At 58.2% G+C, this 21,380-nt stretch overlaps 1 protein-coding gene across 1 annotated transcript in view; it reads right to left on the bottom strand.

Annotated features, from left to right (window-relative positions):
• PAX7 (paired box 7) overlaps positions 1 to 20,130 on the bottom strand; it is a 68,527-nt gene extending 48,397 nt beyond the window's left edge. The window contains exons 1-4 of the mRNA XM_070458447.1: positions 19,979 to 20,130; positions 17,161 to 17,396; positions 16,457 to 16,586; positions 15,152 to 15,280 (exon numbers count right to left, since the gene is read on the bottom strand). Of these exons, the coding sequence (XP_070314548.1) occupies positions 15,152 to 15,280; positions 16,457 to 16,586; positions 17,161 to 17,396; positions 19,979 to 20,063 (580 nt within the window). The 5' untranslated portion in view covers positions 20,064 to 20,130. The remainder of the gene's footprint in view (positions 1 to 15,151; positions 15,281 to 16,456; positions 16,587 to 17,160; positions 17,397 to 19,978) is intronic.
• Positions 20,131 to 21,380: the final 1,250 nt, after the last annotated feature.

Below are 21,380 nucleotides of genomic sequence, written 5' to 3'. Positions count from 1 at the left end.
GGGAAGGAGGATGGTGGAGGTTGCAGCCCTTCCTTCTCCTCCCATCCTCCGCCCCCCTTGCACCCCGCCGCCCCCCTTCCCGACTGGGGAATGTGATTCCAGGCTGCCTGCCGGCCCGGCCTTTCCGCTGCCTGCTGCCAAGGGGCCCAGTGAGCCTTGATGGCTTTACCTGGGTGTTAATCCCCCAACAATCCCCCCTGGCCTGAGCCGAGAGCCAGCCTCCATTCTTGTCCTGGGTCTAATTAAGAGCCTGAAATGCCACTTCCCCTTTCAAACCAGGCCACTTTTCTCCAAGGCGAGGCAGGTAAAGCCCAGCCTGCCGCTTTGAAGCCGAGGAGGCCGGAAGCCCAGGCAGGTGCGAGAAGGGGAGGGGGTAGCACTGAGGGGCCTGGGGGGGAGGGGTCACCTCGGTCTGCCCCTCACCAGAGAGGACAGACACCTGCAAAGCCCCTGCCTCGGAACGCTCAACCTTCTGAGGCTCCTGAGCGCTAGCAGGCCCAGGAAACCTAAGGGTTTCTCCCTCGAGGAAACGCACACACACAGACACGTACCCATGAGTGAAGACTCAGTTCGGGGGCGCCAGGGTCCCCTCTGAAGCCTCTGGAGTCCTGGGTTAGGCTGACACGATGTCACTTCCCTTTGGGCTTCCCTGGGGGCGCAGACAGTAAAGCGTCTGCCCACAGTGCGGGAGGCCTGGGTTCAATCCCTGGGTCGGGAAGATCCCCTGGAGAAGGAAACGGCAACCCACTCCAGTATTCATGCCTGGAAAACCCCATGGACCGAGGAGCCTGCTGGGCTACAGTCCATGGGGTCGCAGAGTCAGACACGACTGAGCGACTTCACTTTCCTTTAAGTATACATTTGTATCTAGATGGGTGGATTGATGAATATTGATATAATCTAGATATATATATATATATATACACTGAGATAGCTATACCTACCCCCAGTCTCAACAACATTATCTCTAGGGAAGTAGAGGATTCTCAATTTTTATCTTATATACTTTTTTCCTGCTTTGAAATATTACAAGCATTACATGGCTTTTGTAATATATTTTAAAATTCATATGCATACCTATTTTCCAGCCTCTGATAAAACGTGTGTTTGGCTCAGGAAACTCTCTTTCCAGCCACTTTTACGGATCCCCTATGCCACACAAATTACTTTCAGGCCTGTTATCTCATTTTAATCGCACACTCCCTGGGTGCCAGCCCTCTTTTCTGTTTTCACTCATTCACTCCTGTTGTAATTCTTGCTGTCCACTGGCTGGATGGGAAAACCAAGCCTCAGGGAGGTGAAGCGACCCTCTCAGGGGACATGGGGCAGGGTGCTGGGGTCGGGTCTCACTGGTTCCTTTCACGGCCCAGCAGTGGCTGCCTCAGGATGCGAGGGCTGGGCGCCCGGAGCTGAGATGAAGGTGAGTGTCCGGAGGCCATTCCCGGGGTGTGGGCAGAGCCAGGCACAGGGCAGGCAGGGAGTGCCCTCAGCCCCACGGTTCTCGGCATGGTGCCTTGGCAGAACACCCCTTCCATGGGGGCAGGTGACAGGAATAAAAGGTTAGGCGCCCAGAGGCTTGGGAAGAATGTTCCCTGCGTGGGGTCTGGCCCCCCAGTCTGGAGATCGGTCTCTGTTCTGACTCTCTTCTCAATCTGCTGTGCAAAAGGACACAAGTCTCTTTCCCTCTCTGGGCCTCAGTTTCTCCATCTATAAGCAGGGCGTTGCACTAGACCAATGGCTCTCAACTGGGGTGGCCATCAGAATGACCCGCGCCCCACTCCCCTCAGAAGTCCCAAGTCGAGACAGCACTGGGTGGGCAGGCTTGGCAAAAATGCCTGGGTGACTTGGGCACAGCCTTCTGCACTTCCATGTCCCCTACCCTGTATTGAATCCTCCTTCCAGGACCAAGCCAAGACGGCGCTGCAACCCAGCCACACCACCAGTGTCCCACAGAGAGGGCGACCGCCTCCCCGTGGTCACAGCAGGCTGCTCTGCCTGCTCTCCCAGAGAGACCTCCCAGCCAGGAGAGAAAGTTCCCTCATCAGGGCAATAGAAGAGGAGGGGGAACCATTTGTCACCGATAAGCAATATCAGCTTATCTCTGAAGACCAACGACCACAGCCTGGGGCTCCGATTCCAGGCGTAAACAGAGCCCCTCCCACCTCCCCTCCAGAGCAGCCAGGACCAGGCTCGGCCCTCTCCAGGACAAAGCCCCGTCTCACCAGAGTTTCCTCTATCAATAATTCTGACTTCCTCCCCGACCCCCACCCCTGCCCTGTGCAGACGCGCTCAGAGCACCAGCGCTTGCAGGATCCTCACAGACTGCGTCAGCCCTGAAGCTCCTGCATGGAACCCCAAGGCTCCACGGAACACCGTTAGAGAACCGCTAGGCTGGTTGCACCTTGCCATTGCTCAGACAGGAGCAGGGACCAGAGAAATTGTGTCCAGAGTTACATGCAGTTAGTGCTGAAGCCAGGGCCTCTTCATGGGAGGATCTGAATTCCAGCCCTAGCCGGGACACTGTGCTTACTTTCCCTTGGAGCTTTATTTTCTCTTGCTGCTAAAAGGACTCTTCCCAGACCCTCAGAAGGCCAAACTGGTGGCCTCCCTCAAGTCTCAAGACCCCAGTATGTGCTCATGGGAAGCAGGGGGGTGGGTGGTGGGGGGGGGGACCAGCTTAAGCCAGAGTCTCTGTGACACCTGAGGATCTAGGGTTTGCGAAGGACGGGGAGGCTGCTGGGGGATGCATTGTTCAGAAGGGGCAGGAAGCACAGAGGGGGTTGTGCCCTTCAGGCTTCTTGGGGGAAAAGGCATCAAAGTCCTGCAGACCCTACTAGGAAAGAAGCCCCCACGCCCTTCTTCCTTGGGCACATTTCTCTGTGCCTCAGTTTCCCCCTCTGAAATAGAACTTGAAAGCATGATGTGCTGTACGGATGGGAAAGGGCTGTTTTTCCACGCCCTTCCCTGAAAGCCTTCAGCTCCTGGAAATGAGATTTCCATCAGCTCATTTTGACCCTTTACCAAAGCAACTGCCAGCAGACCAGGGTTATTTCTTCCTCCTTTGGGCTCTCTCTGGCTACGTCCTCTCTGGACCTCAGCTTTCCCATCTGTGAAATGACCTGCAGGCCATTTTAGATGTACAAGCTCAACCGTCTTACCCTTTGGGATCTCGGTCTAGAGAGGAATTCCAAGGTCCCTTGAATTCACCCAGCCAGGCATGGGCTCAGCACACACGGGCATCAGGTGGGCAGAATCTTCTCTCCCTGTCTCTCCACCAAGGCTGGGCTCCCCTCTGCTAAACTCCCTCCACTCAGCCTCTGGGCCTGTCTCACATTAACTTCCTGGCTGGCCTCTGCACACCCCCCGGGACACACTCTGCTTAGTCCATCTCTGCCCAGCCCTGGCTCCCTACTGCTCCCGGAGTAAGGCCTAACTCCTTTACTCTGCCTCGAGGAGTCTACAGTCGGGGCTCTGGTGGGATTACCCCCAGCACAGCTTGCAGGAAGGAGGGCTTCATAAACACTTGTGGAATGAAGGAACAGACAGCCTGAAAGCTCCTCCGTGTCATATGGGTCAGGGTCTGGACCTACTCCATTTCGGAAGAGAGGAACTGGGATTGAGGAGGGGAGGTGTTTGGGGGCCTGCTTCCTTTACCCCTGGAGGGTGCTTCCACCATCTCCCCAGTCACCGCGTGGTGCTAACCTTCCTCCCTTACCTGCCAAAGCTGCCTTTCTCTGGGAGTGGGACTAGGGCAGAGTTCCTTAGGAAGGAAAGTCTGTCCGCACATCCGACGATACTGTGGAGTTCTAGTTTTGCCTTCTTTGGCCTCTGTTGAATGAGGAGCAGCCCACTGACCGCTGATTTCTGTTAGTTAAGAACTCTATTTGCTGGCACCCAGCTGAGTACCTGCCATCACCCCCACACACCCCAGTCCAAATACGGTGATCACTTGTAGATTTCTAGCCCGCATTATTTCTGAAGCCAAAGGACAGTGGCCTGTAGGTTGAAAGAGGCCTTGGAGAAGGAGAGGTGGAAGGGATCGGAGAAAAATATCAATTCATTCCCTCAATCGGTCCTGTGATTTATGTCATTATATTGTTGACTCTTTCCAGCGCACTTCGCAGGTGTCATCCATGGGGCCATTTTACAGATGGGGACAGTGAGGCTCTCAAGGGAACTCACTCAAAGTTATGCAGACCGTGCGGAAGTCCAGGACTTCTCCTTTCATCTCCTCCCTCCCCGACGTCTCACTCAGGCCCCTCCTCCAGGGCCCCTCCGAGGAGGGGCCTCCGCCCACCAGACGTCACTCATCACGGGCCGCAGGTGGACCCGCGGGGGCTGACTTTCCGAGGCCTCTGGACCCAAGCCCCTCGGTTCAGGAGAAGGAAGGCAAGGCCTGAGAGTCAGGGCCGCGTCGCTGGCCAGCAGTGCTTCACCCCAGACACCTTTCTCCCTTCTCCCGAGCCCCCTCCCAAGAGAGCCAGCGACGCCAGGCTCCTTTGGGACATCCCCAGCCCCAGCCCCGGGGGCCGCTGACCCAGCAGAAGCCCCCAGCCCACCAGAGCCTGGCGCGCACCGGCCCGGGGCTCGGGCTCCCGGTGGGGTTTTGCGCGTCCTGTTTTGTTCGGCCCCCGGCCCCCCCTCCCGGGGTCCCGGGGCGCCGGTTCTTGACTTCATCCACTAAGTCAATAGCCCGGGAGCGGGCGGGCCGCTCCCCCCCCCCCCCCCCCCCCCGCCGTCGGTGAAAATGAAAGCGGGATTAGGCCGGGGCCTCGGCCCACACCATAGTAAAGCGCCACCAGGCATTCGCCCCTTCAAAGCCCTTTTCGGGGGTTTGGTTACTTTATTTCTAAAGTTGTTTGTATTTCTAAAGTGGCTATTGAGGCGCGAGCGGGACGGGGCCGACAGGACGCTGGGAGAGGGGGCGGCCGGGACGGGGAGGATCTCTCCCTCCTCCCCCTCCCCCTCCCCCTCGTCCCTCTCCCCCTCGTCCCCCTCCTCCCTCTCCCCCTCCTCCCCCTCGTCCCCCTCCTCCCTCCCCCTCCCCCTCCCCCTCCCCCTCCCTCCTTTCCCGGCCCCGCTTCCCGCCCGGCCTCGCGAGGTGGGGAGGGGTCTTAGCCCCACTCATCAGATCGGGAAACCGAGGCTCCCGCTAGAAGATGCGCTCCCGGGATTCAAACCCACCGCGCAACCAGGGGCAGAAAGGAGGGTTTGTGTGGTTTTTTGCTTTTTGGTGGGGGGAGACGCCTGGGGCTCTTAGCTCCGAGCGCACCAGCTACATCTCTTGCTGTCACCTGCCTGTACAGGCCACCAAAAAGAAAGTCCCGACCCAAACACGAGGCGATCCCGAGGAAGGGAAGCTCTGCCACACTTATTCAAGAAAGTTCCAGGACCTCCTGTCTTGGGATTCACTCTCCACACTTCGGATAAACCCCAGAAATGGGGGCGCAATAATTCAGAATCTTCCCCCATCACCGAAGATGGGAGGGGTGGCAGAGATTTTGCACGTTGACTTTTGCCGGCAGCTGAAGGAGGAACAGAGAAGGGGTACAGATGGGGGTGGGGTGGGGGGCGGCAGAAGAAAACGAGACTAGATGCCCCCTTCTCCCAAGTGCAGACACTGGGATTTCTTTATTTCTTCCGGACTTTTTGACCCTCCGAAGGGTGAATCCGGACTAGGAGGAAAAATATAAGGATGAGGGTCGAGAGAGGGTGAAGGGAGGGGGAGCTTAGTGCAAATTCTGGGGTCAGGTTCTAGTCCGGCAGCTGGATCAGCCGTGGGTCAGTTGTACCCATGGATACAAGAGAGATCCGGGGATACGGCTTTTTATAGGTTTTCACTGGGAACCAGAGAGTTCCAGAAGCTTCCTTAAGACTCCCAGAAGGTTCGTTAAGACGCCCCCGAACCCTCCCAACGCCGAAGCTGTCGTTCTAGAAAGAAAATAGCGTGAATCCCAGGTTCTTGTCTAGACGGCGCAGAAGATTCGGCGCGAGCTTCCAGGATCAGCTTCCAGGCAACAGGAGGTCTGGCCCCATCTCCACGCACAAGTAGAGACAACACTGCACCCAAACCCACGAACACCCACTCTTCCCGTCTCTCCACCTTCCCCAGCTGCCCAGAGTCCGGCGGTCTGAATTCCAGCCCCAAAGCCATAACATCCTCTCCACCTGTCACCCCGGGTGACCCGCGGAAGGATGGCCGCCCACTCGGCTGGGGCTCTGTTGGGTCCGAGTCCCCCGGAAAGGACCCCAGAGGGGTTCAGGGGGAGTTTCCAAGCTACTTCTCAGTGCCGGCGCCCCACCCCCTTTTCGGTCCGGCCCCGGGGCCTCTTTGATCTCCGGTCAGACAAAGAGCACAGGGAAGGCCGGCGGCTCCGGCCCGTGGCCGGCCGGTCCTCCTCCCGCTCGAACACGCGGCGCGCTTGGAGGCACCGGCGGATGCCTGTGGCTGCCCAGATGAGCTTGGAGGCTGCGTGCCAAATTCAGACACGGCCCCCAAACACATCCTGCTGTTGTGCCCGCCCCTCCAGCTACCCACACACACACTTCATCCCCACCTCCGCCAGCATCCACGAACACCCAGACGTACACAGGTAGCCAGGCAGGTAGGTAAACACACAAACACACGCACTGAAGCACGTCTGTTTATTACCAACCTTTTATTTTGTGTCTCTACCACCTGGCTCATGACTCCACCAAGGCAGGGGGCATTCCTGATGTCTCAGGTTCCCTGGGCACTTAACACGATGCCTGACACATAGTAGATGCTCAACAATTTTTAATAGAATCAATGAAGACTTGCCCCCCCCCCCCCCCGCAGAAGCTGTCTTTTCCCCCCTCTTTTTCTCTCTCCCTTTCCTTCTCTCTCTTTACCAGGGACAAAAGAGGAGCACAGCCTGGGGTTATTCCTGCAGGTCACAACCTCCGAAAGGACCCCTCCAAGCACCAAATGGGGACGGCTTTGGAAAGAGGAGGAAGCAGTAACGCCAGAGGCCGGCAGGCGCGCAGCCTCATCTCTTGCCCCACCCCACCCCATGCACCATCCATTTCCTCCTCCTGGACGCCTGCTGCTGGAATCCGATGCTCCCTCAAGAATCCCGGAGTCACCAGAAAACATGTGTATGTGAAGTTCTTGGTGGGGTGTGGCCTCTAGCAGCCCAGAGAGAGATCCTTTATATTCTGTCTGTAAAATGCCTCCTGTATGAACCTCTGTGAATGGCCAATTTCTCAGGTGCTATCCGATTCTCAAAGGGGTCCAGCCCCCCCCCCCCCCCCCCGCCCCAGAGAATGAGAATCTTTGACTTGGTGCAATTCTCTGGTTTTTCATGAAAACAAAAAAAGACCCAGAGGGGGCTAAGAGAGTTGTTCAGAATTTCATTGCTAGTGAGTTGGGGGGTGGGGGTAGCAGAACCCCCTTGGCCCCCGCAGCACTCCTGGCCCCTCCCGGATTCGCCCTGCTGGGTTCAGGCGGAGATTGGGAGAGCAGGCCCTCGGAGGCGGGAATCCAACTCTCAGCTGCCGGGAGCGAGTGGGTGAGAACTGGATCCAGAACAGCTAGAAGCCGGCAGCTCGTCCAGTCCTGTAACTCACTCTGCTCACCCTCCAGTCTCCGCGTCCGAAGCTGCGAGTGGGGATGATGGCCTGGGCGCCATCTCCTCCCCAAGCTGGGAATTTCGAAGGGGCGGCTGCTAAAAACCGGAAGGCGGTGAGCCTCCGTCTCCGGGCTGCTCAACCCGGACTGGGACGTTTCTTTAGCGACGCTCCGAGAAAGGGTTCTCCGCCCCCTCTCGCTCGCGGCTAGTCCCAGAGGGGCCAGGCGCGCGGGCCGGCCTCTTTCCAGCACCCGGGTCGGCCTCCCGCCCGCCCCGCCGTCCCGACTTGCTCGCCTCTAATTAAGCGGCGGGATCTCAGCGAGCCGCCGGGCCGCGCTGTAATATGATGAACTGCTTTTGTGCCAGTGTCACCGAAAGCTCTTCTGATAAGGGCAAGCCGCAGAGGATCAAAAGGACGGCAGCGGCTCGCCCGCCTCCCGCCGCCGCCCGGCCCTGCGCGCTCGCCCTCTCCTCCCGCGCTCTCCCGCGGGCTGTCTCCGGGCCCCGCGGTCCCTCCTGATCTGCCCGGCCCAGGCCGGCCTTTCGGTGCCTCTGCGCCTCTTTGTCCTTCTTCCTGCGCGCCTCCCTCGCTCTGCGCGAACGCTCTAGGCAAGGTTCTCTCCTCCCGCGCTGGTCTTTCTCAATTTTCTCGCGCGCGCTCTCCCTCTGTTCCGACGCTCTCCACCCTCTTCCTGGCTGTCTTTCGTCCCCCGATAACGCCCGCCCCCCGCCCCCCGCCTCCGTGGCTCTGGGTCTCCCAGGTGTCTACTCATCCCTCCTTTCCTCTCGACCCGGACTCGGGCCCAGCACACCCCGAAGCCCCGGCCGACCGCATCCTGGAAACGTCCAAGTGCTGACCCGCAGCCCCAGGGAAGTTGAACCAATTCATCCCCAGCCCCTGGCAACCCACGCTTACTCAGCTGCCCAAGAGAGCAGCCCAAGGCCCCCTGGAATGCCCTCGGGGCCTCTGGGGAAGAAGACTTGGGGTGTACGCAACTTCCCCTTATCGCTCCCTCGCTGCTGTGATCGGAGACACCTCACCGCTCCCCCGGGGCTGAAGTTTCAAGTGCAACTCCCCCCCCCCCGCACCCCCTTCCCTACACCCCTTCCTTTGGCCCCCACCTCCCCTTTGCCCTCGACCCGTCTCTTCCTCTTGCAGGCCCCTCCCCTTGGCTAGCTCCTGGCTCCCCCTGCGCGCTCTCCGGACTCCCCCCCCCCCACCCCCGCCTAGCCTCTCCCTTCCCCCCACTTTGTTTGAAGTTCTGGAGAGATCTATCTACTAATGGGGAAGTTTCCCCCTTAGGTCACCGTTCTGCCTTGATTCGATTTGGGAAGGCGCGTTCCCTCCCTCCCCCTACCCGACCCCAGCCGGGGCCAATCGCTCCAGAGCGGGTCAGAAAGCGCTGACCCCATTTCCACCTTTCCTCTTTCAGCCAGAGCTGGGGGAAGGGGGGGGGGGGGGAGAAGCAGAAAGAACCGCGACAGCAAAAACTGGGGGGGGGGGGATTGTCCCAACCTTCCAACCCTTCTTACCCCCAACCCCAACTGGGTTTCCTAATTACCTCGTTAGCCTGGAGTGGAAGACGGAGAGGAACTATTTTTATGGAATTCCTGGAATGTGCCCCCCTTAGTCACGGCCTTCAAGGCCCCAAAGCCCCTGGAGAACGTCCCCTTTGGGGTGTCTCTAGTACGTCCCCCTTTATAGCAGGAAGGCTTCCTGGCACCAGGGGCCGTCTATTATGTGGTGTGAGTTCTCTCTGGCTTTGGACTCTGCTTGTCCCAGGGCCAGAGCCAGAGCCCAGGATCCTGTACATTTCATGTTTATATCCTTAGTCCCCATTAGGAATGAAGCCTCATCAACTTTGCTGATGATGGTAACTAGAAACGCCAAACAGGCAACCTAAAAGGAAATCTCATTTGCTCAGTGCTCTCTCGCTGTAAAAAAATAAATGTTTGTATATAATATTATTTATATAAAATGTACTGTGACAACTATCATTTTCAGAAAGACGTCCTTTAAAAAAAAAAAAAGCCCAAATAATCACCTTACTGCTTTAAGGCTACTGTTATATGTGCTTTTAAATCCTTCCATGTAAATTCCACTGAAAAATTTGGAAAGCTGTGAAAGGGGAGGGGGCCGCGGGGGTGGGAGGGGGGAGGTTAATCCGGGTTTAACGCTGCGATGCCGTCTTAGGACCAGGGTTAGCCTGATTGCGTTATCTCTTCCCAACATTTGAGACGCCCATATTTCACCCAGCCAAATAGCTCGGAGAACAGCGCAGATGGCCGCCGTGGTCGCGCCTCAGGAAAATGTGTTATTAATATCTAAATAACTTCCCAATACTGTCTGGTAAATCTCCTCTCCACCATTCCAAATGATGAATTCGTTTGAAGTCTTCCCCCAGCCTCATCTTTTCAATGTCTCTCTCTCTTCTCTCTTCTTCTTAGCCAGGCTTATTTCAAACTGGTAAATATCTAATTCCTTTAACGGCTGTGCCGTGCACACCAAGTCTTTTAGGGTACAAACGCCTGGAAACAGCCGGTGCGTGGCGGTGCGCGCCCGGGGGTGAACAGAAAACCCGCGTGCCCTCGCAGCGGGGGACCCCACACTGCTCCGAAACGCGTTCGGAGACGGGGGGCCGCGCGGGAGCCTCAGTCTGGGATCCGAGCCCCTTCCTTGGTGCGCCCCGGGGACCCTCTCCCGGTTCCCTGCGGAGTCCCAGAGGCCTCCCTCCTCCGCAGCGCGCGGCTCTCGGCGGCTCGCGTCTCCGAGACCCCACCCGCAGCCCTCCGAAGGCGTCCCCCGCTCTCCGGGGCGGGTAATTACCCTCCGCTCGCCTGTTCTCGCTTGTTTCAAGTGTGTTTTCTAAATGTTTTCTATTAGATTATGTTCGTTCATTCCCCCTCCAACCTTATCTCCTTCTGTCTCTTCTCTCTTTGCCCGTCACACTCGATTTAGGCACGAGTTTATCTGGCAAACAGTTTGCCGACTCTGTTTATTTACCGTGGGTTCTGGGGCTGCGAGCGCGCGCGCGCCAGGGTTCGCCTTTGTAATAGTTATCTCATTGTTGTTCTTCGTTAGTCCCAGCTCCCTCCGCCCCTCTCTCGTCTTCGGTTGGGGGGAGTAGAGGAAAGACAGGGGGAGTCTTGTCAGCCCAGTGTGGGTTCGCCCCTCGCCCAGGGCCCCCTCCGCCGGGGTAGATCCCCCCTTACCCCGCGCGCCCCCTCTCCGCTCCCGCCATCCCCCCACCGCCCCGGCGCGGCGCAGCCCTCGCCCCCTCCCTCTCCCCCTCCGGTCTCACTGAATATCCACCGCCGAGCGCTGCCTAAAGCCGGGGAATTGCCTGACACCCTCCCATCTTCCTCCGAGCCCCCATTATGCGAAGCTGATCCCACTCTGAACAGCCTCAAATCCCGCCTGGACTCTGTTTGATTAGATTGCCAACCCGGGGTAATCCTTTGATTTGGTGGAGTGTCAATTACCTTTCTCTAAACACACATTTACAGAGGAGGGAACTTGTTGGTTTAAATCAATGCAGATTGTTTCTTGATAAATGGACTCTCTTCGACCCCTCCCTCGCTCGCGCTTCCAGGGGCCCCTCTCCCTGGGGGCCCCTCCCCTCCCCTTTCCCCTTCTCGCCTATCCAGTAAACAATGCCCCTTCCAGGTGTGAAGCCGAAAAAGCCGCGTGGGCTGAGGGGAGCCCTGCCCCCCTCCCCCTATTCATTCGCTCCCCCGGAGCCTAATTAAATTTGGCAGGTTCTTGTACACACAATCAAAACAGCTTCCTCCGGTGTAGCAAACGACCGAAAACCGCATTAGCAGCTATCGCTGCTGCCAAATTAAATTGTTTCCCACCTCCTTTTACAAGTGTCTAAAACCGAGACTTCGGGCTCTCCCCTCCTTCCTGCCTTCTCAGTCATTTCTCACCCCACACCTGTAAGTTCGCTGCTTTAAAAATGAATTAAGGAAAAACGCAAAGAAATACAAATCTGCCTCTCACACACACCCTTGGCCCCCACTTCAGATGTCAACAGATTCTCAGATGGACTTTGCCCCTTCTCCCCGGGAGAATGCACACTCTTCTTTTTAATCCTGTGACTTTCCCCCTTATTTCATATTAATTGTGACCCAGATGGGCTTTCTACCCTAGAGACCAACTGGGTCTGATTTGGTCAGTTTCAGCCTAAACTTGTCAAATGCAAGAGGCCTCTTACTGATTATTACTGTTGTTACTGTTTTTCTAAATTATTTCTTCACACTCACTCACTCAGCTCTCACAGAACGGTTTGACTCTGCAAACCCCTATCAAATTTCCCACAAGCATCTCCCTGGACTCAGGTTGGGAAAATCTTTTTCTTTCCCCATCCCTCCTCAAAGCCTTTCCCAGGCCGGGTTCCTGCCTGGGTCTGCCCTGATTCTCCTCGGAGAAGGTGTGAGGAGGACAGAGGCCAAGTGGCTGAGGGCAAGGAACGTTTCCAGGTGTGCTGAGTGTGGCCAGAGCTCCTACCCGCAGTGGTCTGAGAATTCTCACAACCAACAATCCTAATAACTCAGTCTTAACAAGGATAAGAGCAAAAAAAAAAAAAAAATATGAACAGCCTCATGAATATCAGCCCAAGGGGAGCAGGAGTGAGCTGTTCAGAGATGAAAGTGCACAGAAATAAAAGCTCAATTTAATCTGCTTTAAAACCCTTCAACTTAACGTTTGTGCTTCAAACTCTGAGAGTGAGGACTGATTGCGGATAAATAGTTTCTTACCATGCCTGGAAGCTATTACACCCCTCTCCAACACAGTTTCCTATTCAGCAGTCCCAGTTTTCATTACCAGCTCTAATAAGTCTTAACATTATTAAATGCCAAGCGGACGATAGGAAAAAACGGACTCAGGGAGGGATCTCTCTTTAGCGCTTAAAGAGGAGAGCTCTTAAACCCCTTCTTGGGCGACTCCCCGCCACGAGAGGGGCAACCCCCGGAGAAAGCATTTGTCAAGAGCAAGAAGCCAAAACAAAGTTTGTGGGTGTGCACCCCTCCCCCTGCTCTGCCCAAGGGGATCTCTGCCTCTCCCCAGCTGGCCCACGCGGGTGGAGGCTGGGAGGTCTTTTCACCTTTAACTTGGCCATGAAACTGACACCTGGGGCCTGGGAGAGAGATGAGAGTTTCCAACTGGGTGGTTCACCAGAATGCCAGTCACTGGCCAAGGTACTCACATCCAGAGCTGACAGATACCGTTTGTCCCCAGATGGAAAGACAGCCCCTCTCTCTTCCCAACTCTCACATCATCCATCCCGCCAGTCTGCGATCACACCACACATCCACGCAGACCCCCACGATTCCGTTCCAAAGTCTGGTGGGCAGACAGCCACACTGAGAGACACATGCACTTACAGGGCCATCCAGCGCCCAGCCACAGGGCTCCACACACCCCAAGCCACTCGGCTTTCTGGACGCCCGGCCCACCGCTTTCATTTCATTTCTGCAACTCCGCTCCTAGACTCCCAGAAGCGCCAGTGCTCTGCAACCGCCAGCCTCCTACTGAAACCCTTGGGGACCTGGAGCTTCCCGGTTCCACTCAGGGAAAACCTCTGTCCAGCGAAACTGCTTGTCCGCTGGTCCTGTAAGCCCAGGTCAGCACTAGAAACCCCTGGATTCCTTTGAGCCAAAGGCATCGTCAGACCAGACTTGCTACCCTTTCTTTCTTTCTCTTCTGTCTCAGGAGAAATGCATCTGTTGTGCTTCCTCACAGACTGAATTGGACATACCCGTGCCACACACACACACACACACACACACACACACACTTAAAAGTCTCTCCGAACAAAACCAAACCTCTTCTTTCCTCCCAGGGTACCTCTCAGAAGATGCATCTGCAGTGCTGTATTTGACCAGGAAAGATTATTTGAGTTCTCTGTCCCCTCCCAGCCCCCCACAAAGGAAGTCCAATTAAGTCCCTTTCTAGTCCAAACTGAAACATGGAGAGGGTCCCCACGCAGGGATCCCAGACTGCCTCTGCCCAGCCAGGGGCTCCTTGGCATGCAGGTCCCCCCCCCACTGCAGACCCCAGGCCCTCCGCGGCTCCGCACAGCAGGGTGCCGGGCCCAGCCCGCTCCCTTTCTTTCCTGCCCTTTTGTCCCGGTGGGACTGGGCTCTACTAGGGGCCCTGAATGTCAATAGCCCGCCCCTTCCCCAGCCCCAGCCTGCTCTCACACTGGGCTGCCCCTGCTCCCCCCCTCCCCCCTTAGACCAGGCCTGTGGGGGCTGGGCCTCGCTGGGACTAGTCTTTGGAAGCCAGCTTTGTCTGTGAAGTTCATCTTCAAGGTTGGGAGAGACTACTGAAAACCAGAGGGAGACCCGGGGAGAAGTTCCAGGGAGGCGAGGAGAGGCGGACCTCAATAACCCTCTGGAAGGAAACTCAAACAACTGTGCGCTTGAACAAGTTTCGGGGTTCAAGACACTCCTCCCCCATTTTTTCCCAAGCCACTTTTTTTTTTGGAGGTTATAATGGCCATTGCCTTTCCTGTTTGCCTGCTGCCTCCCTGCGCTGTGTCTGGGGGGTTAGCTTCTTTCCCTGGTCCATCTTTGTGACTTTGGGTCTTGCGTTTCTATTTCTTTTTCCACGACCACCCCCCCCCCCCAAAACACACTGACCAAGTCTCAAAGAGACCTGTGGAGACAGCGGTGATGGGGAAGGACTTTCCTTTCTCCTGAAACTAACCCGTCAGTAAACAAAAGCACACCCCCACCCTTTTCCTGGGCGTGCAGGCGCTTGAAAGAGAAATGCCTTCCCTAGCTCATCTCCAAAACGGCAGGGCTCAGACTCCAGCCCCGCTAAAAGCGGGGAGAGGGCGTGGTGGAACCCGAAACTCTCCCTCCCACGGAGACCCCCCCCCCCACACCCGGCATCTGGGAGCTTGGCCTCCACCCCTGGGCCCACTGGCGCGTGCCCGAGAGGAAAGCGCCTTAAAAATGTACGCTTCTGCCTCCGCGCTGTCTGTGCGGCCCTGGCGTCGCGGGTCGGAGAGTGAGGCAGCGGCCCACGCGGCTCGCGCTAATTTTTATTGATTGCAGCGGTCAGTCAACTGTCAGGCGGGGTTTCAAGGGACCGTTTAAAGAGCGTGTGCGGGTCTGGTTAACAAATTCATTTAGGGAGCCGCGGGCCGGCTCCTCCTTCTTCGCCCCCCGCCCCTTTGCCCAAGTTTCCTATAAATAATAGATCGACACCGGGACTGGCAGCCAAAACGCCGGCCCCGGAGGACGCACGGCCCGGAGCCCTCGGCTGGAGCAGGCGCGCGAGGGCGCGCGGTTCGCGGCTCCCGGAGCCCCCACGCGCTGCCGGGTCCCCGGGGACGCAGAGGCCGGCTGGACCCCGCTCTGTCGCGCACCGGCGTCGCGGGAGCCGCTCCCAGCCCGGCCGGGGGGCGCGCCGAGGGGGCGCTCCCCACACACCCCAACAGGTTCTCGTTCCGCCCGCCGGCGCGGTGGGACAGCGCCACTGGCCCGCACGCAGGCGCAGGAGAAGCCCCGCAGGCTCGGGCGGCCCTGGCGGGGCGGCCCCCTACCTTTGTCGCCCAGGATGCCGTCGATGCTGTGCTTGGCTTTCTTCTCGCCGTCCTCCTCCTTCTTATCCGCCTCGTCCTCCTCCTCCTTCTTCCCGAACTTGATTCTGAGCACTCGGCTAATCGAACTCACTAAACCTCAGAAATTCAAAGGCAAAAGAGCGGGTATAAGTCGTTGGGGCTCTGGGAGAAGCCAGGAAGCGCGTCTCCCCTCTAAACACACACTCGGGGGGTCACACCCACCCCACCCCTATCGCAGGCAAACACCCAGGCTTATTGGGAGGCGCGGGTACTGTCACCCGCACGGAGACTCCCCGGGGGCAGGACTCCCCAAGGCCGAGGCGGAGGCTCCCACCCAGAGCCTCCCTATCACGTCTCTGCACTATCACATACCCTCAGTCCGTCAGTGAAAGTCACTCAGTCGTGTCCGACTCTCTGCGGCCCGGTGGACTATACAGTCCATGGAATTCTCCAGGCCAGAATACTGGAGTGGGTAGCCATTGCCTTCTCCAGGGGATCTTCCCAGCCCAGGGATCGAACCCAGGTCTCACGCGCCATGGGCAGATTCTTTAGCAGCTGAGCCGCCAGGGAAGCCCAAGAATACCGAAGTGGGTAGCCTGTCCCTTCTCCTAGATGCACTCATACCCACCCCACCCCCAGGACCTCCCCGGAGCCCCTCCGGCCGCTGGCTGCTCCCCACACTCGCAGCCCCGCAGCCTGAATGCTCAGGTACACACACGTACACCCGGGGCACTTTCCCCCCCGCCGGCAGCAAGATCCAGGGCCTCCACGTTTGGGGCCCACTGGGGGCCGGTGGCAGCAACAGCACAGAAATGGTGACTTGAAGAAAGAAGTCCAGGGAGCTTGTGACCTACCCTTCTAGGCTGGACTCATCTCTGTAGGCCGTTCTCTGCGAAGGCGCCAAGGGAACTTCCCTTGTCACCCAACTCTGTAACTTTCTGCTCAACGCCTTCCTCTCCCTCCCTCTCTCCCTCCCGGCCTCCCGGCCTTCCTCCCTTCCTTTCTCCCTCCTTTCCTTCCCCTCCTGTCTTCTTTCCTAACTTCTTTTCCTCCCTCCCTCCCTGCTCCCATCTTCCTTATGGTTTTAATTCCCTCCAGTGCCCTCGCCTCCTTTGCACTCTGGCGCTTTTTCTCCTAACTTTTTCTCCAAGTTCCTCGTCATCCATCATCTCCTCTCGGCTCCCAGCTCCAGCCCCACACGACCCAAGCCCTGGCCATGGTGACTGGGAAAAAGAAGACGCAGGCTGAGGACTCGGGGCAGCCCTGCTGGCTCAGCTGCCTTCTCACCTGAGGGCACGGTGCTGCGGTCACAGTGCCCGTCTTTCAGCAGCCGGTCTCGGATCTCCCAGCTAAACATGCCTGGGTTTTCCCTCTTGTACTCTTCGATCTTTTTCTCCACGTCCGGAGTCGCCACCTGCTTCAGAGGTGGAGGTGGGAGAGTCGGAGTGGAAAGATGGGGTGGGGGGAGGGAGACACTTTTAATATCAACCTCCCAGGAGCCCCGGGGCCAGGCTGATGGCTCTGGTCACCCTGCCTCCATTCTGAGACTGGCTTCATCCTTTGCAGAAACCTGTTCCTGGCTCCCAGGAAGGCAGCTGGGGCTGGGGACTGTGCAACAGGATAGTGATAGGTAATAAACTAGAAACCTAATTAGGATTCTGCCACCCCACCCCACCCCCCAACTATTCCAGGCAAGACTGAAGGAAGATTTCCCTCATCTGGGATGGCAACGGGGTTCTGGGCAGATGGAGGGACAACACAGTCATGATTCAATGGCCTGTTGGGCAATCTGGACCCCACTTATCCCCATCCCTGAGAAATTCAAATAATGGAGGAGGTCTGGGCTTGAGGACCTTCTTCCACTGTACTGCCCATAGGTAGCAGGTAGACTCCCTACTGCTACTGGATGACACAAGGTTGAGAGTGGGGCTCCAGCCAGGACCCCCAGCCACGGGAAGGCTGGCTGTCAGCTCTGCGGCAAAGACACTCACTCTGGGCTTGCTGCCGCCGATGGCCCCAGGCCGGATGGACCCGGTCTCCTGGTAGCGGCAGAGGATCTTGGAGACGCAGCCGTGGGAGACACGCAGCTGGCGGGAGATGACACAGGGCCGGATGCCGTGGTGGGCCATCTCGACAATCTTGTGGCGGATGTGGTTTGGCAGGGGTCGCCCATTGATGAAGACCCCACCCAGCTGATTGACCCGGCCTTGGCCAAGCGGAGTCGACACTGGAGAGGGAAGGGGGAGATGAGGAAAAAGAGAGACCCAGGGTGAGGATGAGGATACGACACTGAGTTCTGCCCTTTGGACTTCAGTTTTGTTTGAGCCCCAAGACCCCTGTAAGCAGATCTCTGCCCCCCACATTTGGAGTTGTGGCAGTTCAGATGTCAGGGGGAAAGCTGCCATGAAGCCAAGGGAAGGCCCGGCAGGGATGGGGAGAGTGGTCACGGCCGGCTGCCAGAGTCCTCCCAGATGCTGCCTGTCCCCAGTCCTGCTGCACGAAGGGTGAGGAGGACACACCTGGGGGGGGGGGGTGTCTGAGAAGGGGAAGGAGAGACACAGAGGGGAGAGGGGAGAGCCCAGAGACCGTGGAGCCTGGGGACTCTGGAACCGTGCCTCCCTGGGCCGCAGGCAGCTTGGGCGGAGGGTCTGCTTGCCTCCTAGAGAGGCTGATAACGGGTGCAATGGGGCCCATCGGGTCGGTTCGATGCTCTAAGTGGTCAAGTCTGATCCATTGGATATGGGCCCTGGAAAGGCTGGTTGATTACTAGTATTTACAGCCCCGTCTTGTGCAGAACAGTCCTACCCATAACTGGATGGCCGAGGCACAGCAGAGGGGCCGGCAGAGGGGCCTGCGACAGAAAGCCGCTGGCTGCTGTCCCCAGGGGCTCCTGGCTGCCCCTCGAGGGACTCCACTTCCTTCTAACCCCTCTCGCAGTTCAGATTTCGTTTGGGGATAATTTGGGGGTGATCTGCTCCACTAGCAGCAAGCTCCTAAATCAAATACTCATTTGGCCTCAGACACCTATGAACTGTCCCTGCAGGTTCGGAGAGGCCGGTGCACAGATGGGCCAGAGTCCCTTCTGGGAACCAGGAAGACAGAAGCGGTTCCTCCGTGTGAGCCGGGGAGGGCAGCACGCGGAGGAGGCTTTAATGCAGAGTCCACACAATTTCTTCCCAGAAGGTTGGGGGTGGGGGGGGACACCCGATGCACTAATCCAGCCTCGATCCCCCCAATTTGGGGACTCGGCGGTTGCGGAGATCTGGTAGATTAGAACGATTTCACAGCCCCCGGGAGTGGAGGGAGCTGGCAGTATAATTGGAAGAAAGGAGGCGAGCAGAGGCTCGGTGGCTGAGCTGTTCTTACCGCCTCCTCCCCTCGCTCTGCCGGTCCCCCCCCCCCCACCATGGAAAAGTGGGTGCCTGAAGCCACCCTCGGATTTAATCAGAAATCGTGCGTCGCCAAGTCAGAGTGACTCGGTCTCCGTGGCGGGATATGCCGTTAGCGCTGGAGAGCTCTCGAGCGCCCAACTTTATATTCAAGAGCCTCTTTAGCGACCAGCACTCGGCTCTCCTCAGTATTCTCCGTCATGTTGGGCAAATATTGTCCTAATCCGCTGCGCGGCCACGGCCGCCTGTTTTACTTGCATTCGCTACAAGAGAGCGCTGCGACAAATCCCCGGGCCGGCGCGCTCTCCGCCTGCGTGGCTGCTCGCGCGCACTTGATCACGGAGCCGCTCTCCTCGCCGCGGTCTAATTCCGGGCCCCGCGCCGTCTAGCTGCCGGAGGGACAGCCCCCTCCGTAGACTGCAGGCTGCCTGCCCGTCCTTCCCCGCCTTGCCTTGTTTCCCTTCCATGCGCACAAGTGGCTCACACAATTATAAGAAGACTAATTTTTTTAAAAAAGTCGCACCTATCTCTAACCACGTCTGACATCCTGGGCTACCTACCCCCAGAAGCCCAGGGATCCCTCAGTTGACAGGTCGAAGGCCTAATATTACTTTAAAAAGAAAAGAAAGCAAAACAAAACCGCAGGAGATGGTCTCGGTGCGCTTCAGCCCTTGCCGGAGCCGAGAACCGGTTCACCCCGCCAGTCCCTCCGGCTCATCCCCGGTGCCGTGTGTTTAGGGAGGACACCTTAGAAAACTAACACTTTCCCCTTGTCTGGACATTTCCGTGCCCTCTCGCCGTCGTGAGGTCTCTCCCGAGGGATTTCTAGAGTTCGGAAGCCCGAGTGCAAAGTTTCTGGGGGGTGGAAATCGTTACTGTTCATTACTTCAGCCTCGAAGTAATTTTTTTTGTTTGTTTCCAGCCTCGAAGGCGAGGTCCTAGTTAAGACATATAAAACATCACACACTGTTGGTATTTCGAAATAAAAGGGATTGTTAAACCATCCCGGGGTGAAAAGAACAATTCAAAACAAGAGTAGAAAGCCCCGTAGCTGGCAGAACACGGGAGAGCAGAGAAAGTATTAGGTGGAAAGTATCTGAAAATAGTGGAATGAGTTGAGATCCACTAGGACTTGAAATTGACCAGGACTCGAGATCGCCTCGGAGTTCAGCCTGGCGGGGAAAGGCCGGAACCCAGGACCTGTGACGCTGGGGCCGCCGGTCGGTGAAACCCACGCGAAAACGGACAAGTGTGGGTCCTCAGAAACTTCCTGGGTCGGGCGCCGGGACTCGGACCCAAAAGGGAAGGGAACCCCCCGGCTCCCCCCGTGCTCGTGCCACCGCCGCCCCGCCAAGATTGTCATCTCTCCGAGGGCTCGGAGGCCCCGGCGGAGGAGGGAGGCCACCCCGGGCGCTCTTACCTTCCAGGGGAAACCCCGTGCGCGGGTAGTTCTGCCCCGGAGCCGGCCGCACCATCCTGGGTACCGTTCCGGGAAGCGCCGCCATTCTTCGCGCACGCCGGCGGCGGGTCCCGAGTCGGCAAAAATCGCTTCCCGTCCGCTCCCCTTCCCCCTGCCGCGATCTCTTTCTTTCCTCTTCTTCTTCTTCGCCTCTTTTTTTTTTTAAACCTCCTCCCCCCTCCCCTCGGCAAACACTCCCCACCCCCCACCCCCGGCAGCAGCCGCTCGCGTCCAGAAGCTGGGGAGGGCGGGGTGGGGGTGAGGTTGGGGGGCGGAGGTCGGGAGGCTGGGGAAAGAGGGGAGGTGGCGACGAGGAAGTTCAAACAAACGAACACAGCCACCCCGAGGCCTCCTCTGCCCTCCCCGCTCGGCCAGAAGTTGTGCGGGCGGATGCGCGGGGCAGCAGCGGGGGCCGTGGACCGGACGCCGAGCGAGGCTGGCGGGGGTGGCGGGGGTATCGTGGCCGGAGTCCGGGCCCCCAGCCTCGGACTGGCGAGGGCCGCGCTCCCGCGCTGCGGGCCAAAGTTTCTGAGCCGAGCGGCTGCGGACTGGATTCCTGTTTCCGTATTTATTTATATATTTATCCTCTCGCTCCCCCGCCCTCTCCTCTCCGGCTCTTCTCCACGCCTTCTTTCTCCGACCACACTCGCTCCTCGCGGACACGCCAGCTTTCACAGTCCCGCCCCCCCCCCCCCCCCGAAGATCTGGGGAGGGAAGAAGGAACCTCTCGGGTTTCGGGGGCCTGAAGGGGGGCGATAAGGGGGTGGCGGGGTCGGGGGGAGACGAGGGGAGGCGAGGGGCGAGCGATCCGCTGGGTAAGTTGCGCAGAAGTGCTGGCTGGAGCGCGCGCGGGAGGAGGCGGCGGCGAGTGAGACGTGATGGGTTCGGACTTTTCTTTTATTCATGAGGAGGGCAGGGGGCCAGGGCGAAAGGCAGCCGAGGACCAATAACGAAGAAATCTTATACGAATTTATTCCCCCCCCCCCCAGCTCTGTTTAAGCCTCGACTCACCTTGCTTTGGGGGGAGCATCTGAACCGCCCGTTAAAACAGAGGGAGCAAAAGGCGGGGGCGTGGTGGGGGCTGGGGGGGCGAGGGAGAAGGGGAGGGCCCCCCCCAGTCCCGGTGTCTTCCCCTGGCGGATGGGCCGGGTCGGCAGAGCCCCCAGTCCCCCGGTCGCCCACAGCCCGCCTCTACAGTCCGGCTGCATGGGAATGCCTGCCTCCCTTCGGTGGCTGCCTGGAATTCTCGCCTCAGCTCTAGCCTCCCAGAGTCGGAGCCCAGCTGGATCTCACATCTTCTCCCTGGTATCACTCACACACTCTGCCATTTCTGCCGTTGGGGTCCACCTGGAATTGGCCTAGG

The sequence above is a fragment of the Odocoileus virginianus genome, chromosome 30 (assembly GCF_023699985.2).
Source record: "Odocoileus virginianus isolate 20LAN1187 ecotype Illinois chromosome 30, Ovbor_1.2, whole genome shotgun sequence".
NCBI classification, from domain to species: domain Eukaryota; kingdom Metazoa; phylum Chordata; class Mammalia; order Artiodactyla; family Cervidae; genus Odocoileus; species Odocoileus virginianus.
The sequence above is the reverse complement of the archived record's forward strand: the minus strand, read 5'-3'. Positions and strand labels throughout refer to the sequence as shown.